The 6663-nt window shown below is 33.9% G+C and overlaps 1 protein-coding gene across 1 annotated transcript; it reads left to right on the forward strand.

Moving 5' to 3' along the window:
- The first annotated feature begins 3850 nt into the window (after window positions 1-3850).
- LOC141621126 (uncharacterized) lies at window positions 3851-6176 on the forward strand. The gene is made up of 2 exons (XM_074437823.1): window positions 3851-4575; window positions 5373-6176. Exons 1-2 carry the CDS (start codon window positions 3976-3978, stop codon window positions 6075-6077), a joined length of 1305 nt encoding a protein of 434 aa, XP_074293924.1. The 5' UTR covers window positions 3851-3975; the 3' UTR covers window positions 6078-6176.
- Window positions 6177-6663: the final 487 nt, after the last annotated feature.

Raw genomic sequence — 6663 nt, forward strand, 5'->3', positions numbered from 1 at the left:
TTAGATAGCTTATTTGACCAAAGTAGCTTATTTGACCAATGTAGCTTATTTGACCAAAATTTCAGTTGATTTTTTTTACAAGTGTTTGACAAGTAGCTTATTTGGTCAAATAAGATACCTGAAATGAAATGCCACCTCTTGTGGCATTTGAGAAATCAGGTACCTGAAATGATTTATTTTCCATTTTTTACCCTTTTATTCTATAATATTAAATAATTTTCATATCCTTTTATATCATTTTACCAAAATCAGCTACCTTTTCAACTAGTTTGCCAAACACATTTTTATATGCCTTATCGGCTCCTAATTTCCAACTACCTTATCAGTTACCTTTTCAGGTTTCAGATAACTTTTCAGTTTTCAGCTAGCTTTTCAGGTTTTAGCTACCTTTTCAGGTAGTTTTACCAGACAGAGTCTTGTATTATTCGTATACCATCCCATATTTACTAAATGAATAGGCGAAACTCCAATTTTTCCCGCCTAAAACATGTTTCCTAGAATAGTGCATGATATTTTTAACATATACTATAGATGCGGACATGATAAGTTATAAATAGATATATTTGTATTTAAATATTTATAACATTTAATATTTCACATTCTGCACAAATTTATCTCCGGTCTTTTTAGGATAACGAAATTCTTTTTTTAATGAACTTATTGATAATAATTTATTGACTTTTTATGATAAGAAGGTGCGGCTAAAAAATATGGTATTAGTAAATATTTGTTAAAATTCTTTGACTTTTTATGATAAAAAATTTGCAGCTAAAAAATAGTCCCTCCATACCAGACCAATGGTAACACTTACCTAATACGGTCGTACCACACCAATGGTAACATTTCTTATTTGGCCCGCAACATTAACAAGTTATCCTTATACCCTTTTGATATTTACACAAAATGTCACCCCACCTATCAACCCACAATTACATACCTCACCTATTTTTTTCCCCTCTTTTTTTAAAAACCCCACTTTTTTACCATGTTACCATTGGTCTAGTATGGAGGAAGTATATTATTAGTAAATATTTGTAAATTAAAATCATTAATTTCTCGATCAAAAAACAAATAAAAAAATACTCATTTTATTACTTCTTACTATTTAAATTTTTATTTTTATTTTCTCTAATCAAAATACGTTAAGGAGAAACATGAAAAATAAGTGAGCTGTCAATTTAAATTCTATAAATAATATACTAAAAAGTAAAACTCTATAAATACTGTGCATATATTGCACGGGGTTTATATTAATAACTCTATAAATATCGCGCATTCATTGCGGGGGATCTAAACTAGTTTCCTATTATATGAACATGTTAGGTTTTTTCATTCAGACTTCACACAAATGATTGGATAAGACTGTTTTATACTCATAACAATAAGGTTAAAAATAATTTAAAATTTTTGATAACTACCTAATACGAGTATGTTAGTAAACTTTATAAAATATTGAGTTGTCAAAATAAAATTAGGAGTTTTTTTTAACAATGATAAATTGATACTCCCTCCAGCTCGATTAATAGTTATCTATTATTTTGGGGTGTTTCAATGAATAGTTATCTATTTCTATTCTTGGTAACCTTTTGTGGCCTATTTCTCATGTGTATGTGGGATTAAGAAATTTTTGTGGTCCAAATTCACCCATATTTATTCCCTTAATCTTTGTGCCAAAAGCAATAGATAAAACTATTGATCGAGACGGTAGGAGTATAAAGAGAAGAAAGTCTACATAACATTCAGATACATATTACCCATTTTCAAATGGACGGACACGGAAAACCTCTAAACTACTTGACATCCAATTAATCGAACTAAACATCGAGGTAGACCAAAGAAAAACAGCAAGATAATACTTCTTGAAAGGTGAGTCGTAAGAATCAAACTGAATTTAAGTCGTTTTGGCCCAATTGGTGATATAATTATGTTTTACGTAGGCACTAGTGGGGTGGTAGAGGATATTACTCCCTCTATCTCACCCATTTCTTTATATTTACTTTCTAACACTATTTGTGAGTAGATAAAATCTCTAATATTATTTCTAATATATAACATAAAATATAGTTATTTGAGATTTTTTTTAAATCGTGTTAATGAGTATATTAAGAATATTAAATTTTTATAATTTTTAATAATAAATAAATATAGATATGATAAAAAAATACACATTAACAAATATAAAAAGGTAAATATAAAGAAATGGATGAGACGTGGAGTAATTAATTAATTAACTAATTTGTAGAAGAACTTCCATAGAAGACTAATCAAACTCAATCATGGAATGGCAAGTCTAACGTGCTTGGCACGTTGTGAGATACGGGATCGAGTGTAAACCTTCGCTAGCCCTTTTTTAATTGGAGAAACTACATATTTGTAAGATAAAACAAAAGAGCATAATAAATTGAGAATGTATCATTTGAAAGGAAAAGACTATTACATTTATCACAAATTCTCATCAAGACATTTACATATCCGTCAGTTTGTGATTTGATACTGATACCACTTTACCTCACAATGTACTCCACTTTTTCTCTCTCGCAACACTATTCATGCTGGTCCCTTTCTCCACTAACCCATTTTGTTCTGTTTATCTCACAAAATATCCGCCACAAATGGTAACCCGTCACACAGTGGCGTCGCCAAAGGGGGTGCAGTGGGTGCGACTGCATCCCCTCTGATTTCAGAAATAAATAATGTGAAGTGCAGTGATGAATCAAAGAAATGTTAAAGGCCTAGTGGTAAGTCCCTTGTATTTGGATTGAATGATCCTGGGTTCAATTCTCCTAGTGGAAGTTTTTTTTGCTTTTGCAATTACTGGCGTCATTAATACCATGCCATATTTAAATCCTTTAGTTGTGTCAAATTTTCGTCAATAACTAGTTAACTACTCTATACCATATTAAATGCATTAATTACCTTGAAAAATTCATATAAAATACTTTGTTTTTTACTAAGCATATTTATTAGTTGAATCCTTTGAATTGAGTTGTTTTAGAATTATATATATACTTCCAAAGTTTATGTTCTGCTTCGTTTATTTCATTTTATAAGTCGTTTTAGTATACATATTATAAAACAAAAAGAGGGTATATATTACTATAATATGAATAAATTACAACTCGTCAACTTAATAACTTTATATGAAGTATTTAAAATAATTATATAGGTATTTAAGTTCTGGTTAACTTTGTTTCGGATCGAACACAATATTGCTCAAAACGATGAGATATATATAAATTTTACGCCTAAATTGAGCACCGTTGTCGGAGAGTTAAATTTCATCTACACATGACATCTTTTGGTTATTAACTTTCCGCACCCCCATGATCTAAATCCTAGATACGCCACTGCCGTCACAAGGGAGACCAATTGTCCTTTATTTAAACACTAAATAGAGGTGGATTGTTTTGGGTTGGGGGGATCATAAATCATAGACTCCGCCACTGACGCTAACTAGAGAACTAACCTGTGCGTTTTCCCGATTCAAAAACTAGTGTTAAAAATGCACATAACCAAAAATATCAAACACATTGAGCGAAAATCGTCAAAAAGAGAAACTAGACATATTCGATGTCACTATCAATTGGCAATAGCAAGAGCTTAACTTGTTTCTTTCTTTTAATATGAATGAGAGTCACAAACGCGTTTTTAATGTTGACAAGATTTGAATTCAGATCATAAATAACACTTATATCATAACTTTATTAACTAACCTAATTAATATCTGCAATGTGAATGGTATCATAAGAGGTCCCCATCAGACAAAATTCGGACAAGATAACAATTTACATTTTCCATCATAACTAACTTCAAATAATTCCACACGGATGAGCAAATTGAAAGTTGACTGATGAATTCTAATTTTAAATGAATTTAATCAATTGACCATTTGACCATAATAATTAAATTATAAATCCACTATATAAAAATGATACTATACGATTACTCAAATATCGTATCTCCTACAAAATTCCAATGAAAAACTCTCAATTACAAGCTCAAAAATTATATGAAGTAGCTTTGGAAGGAGACGTACAATCCCTGCTAAATTTACTCCAAGAAGATCCACTGATTCTCGACCGATACAACATCGTCGAAAACTCGGGCCAATTCACACAGTCACCATTACATGTAGCTGTTAGTCTTGGTCACTTAGAATTCACAAAAGAAATTCTGTGTCGAAAACCCGAACTAACCGAAGAGCTAGATCAAATACGACGATGGTCACCATTACACGTAGCCTCCGGAAAAGGGTACTTGGAGATAGTCAAGGCGTTGACTTCTGTGAACCGGAACATGTGTCTTGCACCTGATATTGATGGATATAACCCGGTTCATGTTGCTGCAGTTAGAGGTCATGTTCATGTGATTGATGATCTTCTTAAGGTGGTTCCACAGGCTGCTCGAGAGCGAATTAAAGATTGTTCAAGTGTTTTACACTTGTGTGTTAAACATTGTCAGGTTGATGCTCTTGTGTTCTTGATTAATGTCGTCGATGATGTCGAACTACTTAATTTTAGGGATGCTGATGGAAATACTGTGTTGCATCTTGCAGTTGCTAACAAAAATACTCAGGTAACTTCATTAATTAAATTACTCGACTGATTACGAGTTTAATTTGCAAGGTTAACTTTATTCGCAAAAATGTTAGATTGCACATGGACCTGGGCACCCGTCGAGGAGAAGGGAGTAGAGCTGGCAAAAGCTGATCCGGCTTGACCCGCCCGAAACCCGACCCGATGTAACTCGAAAATTGGGTGAACCGAACCCGAGCTGACCCGACCCGATAACGGTAGTAGTTTTATTTTTTCCAACCCGAACCCGAAATGAACTGATCCAACCCGACCCGTGACCCGATATTTTCTCAACCCGATAGTTGAACTAGCTTAATAATGGTTTAAATGACACCAAATTTACATTCATCTTAATTATTTTCACTTAAAACTACAATTAATACACATATTCATTATTTAAACATAAAATTAATATCTAAAACTAAATATATAAGATAAAATACACGCTGATAACAGGACCCGACACTGACCCGACCCGACTTGCCACCCGTTGAAGACCCGCATGAACTGAACCGACCTGAGTGACATGATTGCCATGTCTAGGAGAGATTGTCCATTTTACACGTGATTCGTCACAAAAAACGTGAGAGTAAACTGAACGTATAAAAAAACAAAATTGGCGACTTAATTCAGTCACCCTCTTAGAAAAAATCGACCAAATCCTGCTACCAAATTCCGGTGACCATTGTAGGTCGCCTATGTGTTTTTGGCGACTGAAAACGGTCGCTAAGTACTCAGCAATAGCTGAAACTTAACAATGTATAGCAGCTAAAATTTTGCTTTTTTATCGAGACGCAGATGGTAAAGTTTTTACTCAAAAACAAAAAGATGGAAAAAAATGCCATAAACAAAAATGGCATGACAGCAATGGACATTCACATTCAAAGCAAAAAGGGAATTAATGATTCGGAAATTCGAGTGCCCTTAAAACGAGCAAAGGCATTAAAGGCAAAGGCAGCACTGAAACCGCGAAACAAAAATAAAACATGGTTAGAAAACCAGCGGAGTGCTTTGATGGTAGTAGCATCACTTATAGCAACAATGGCTTTCCAAGTTGGAATAAGCCCTCCGGGCGGTGTTTGGCAGGATAACGATGGGCACAATGCAGGAAATTCCGTGATGGCCGATGTTGTAAAGGATGATTATGATCAGCTACTGATTTATAACACGGCAGGACTAATCTCGTCTTTGAGTGTGATTCTGTTACTTATAAGTGGCCTTCCGTTCAGAAGACTTTTTGTTGCGATTTTGATGATAACAATGTGGATTGCAGTGACAGCAACGACGCTTAGTTACATAGTGTCTGTTAACTATCTAGCAGGAAACAGAGAACTCCTAACATTGTCGTCGAAAAATCATCGTCCTGTTTTGTATTCATTAGGAGCCGGTATTGGTGTTTGGCTAATCTTGATGGTGCTTTTGCTCCTTGGACATGCTGTACGCTTTGTTGTAAAGCTTATTCGGGGATTTGTACGCTTGCTAATGAGATTATGTAAGAGGTGATTGTCCATCGCTGCTACACGATCCAAAAATCGCTATGTATAGGAAGAGTTGTAGCACAAAATTATCATTTTTCTGTATTCTAGTTGCCAAATTATTGTATAGCAGACTGAATTATAGTCATATCTTGATTTATACATTATACTGTATAATAATCAGCAAAAAATATATATGTTGGTGCAATAGGTCTTGTGCAAGGCTATTGTTTATCACTTTATCTGTATTAGAGTTGTTCATGGGTCGTTTCGTCCATTAAAATCATTAATAAAACACCAATGGAACTCATTTGACCATATTTACAATTCATATGCACACAGCAGCAAGCTATACAAATCCGTGAATTAGAATATAGACACGAAATGAGACAGATGATTTGTACTAATTACCCAAAACTAATCTCAATCGCCCACATTTTTCAACATTTCCAATCACTCGGGAATAACACTCAGATTATTAGGCAAAAACATCCTCCTGCTACTTGACCTATTGCCATTATTCCCACTGTAAGCACTCCTGATGTCGGGACTCCTCACGTCAGGAGACCTTATGTCAGCTGACCTCAAATCATCTGCCATCAACAACAAGGACA

This window comes from Silene latifolia, chromosome X (genome assembly GCF_048544455.1).
Source record: "Silene latifolia isolate original U9 population chromosome X, ASM4854445v1, whole genome shotgun sequence".
Taxonomy (NCBI): Eukaryota; Viridiplantae; Streptophyta; class Magnoliopsida; order Caryophyllales; family Caryophyllaceae; genus Silene; species Silene latifolia.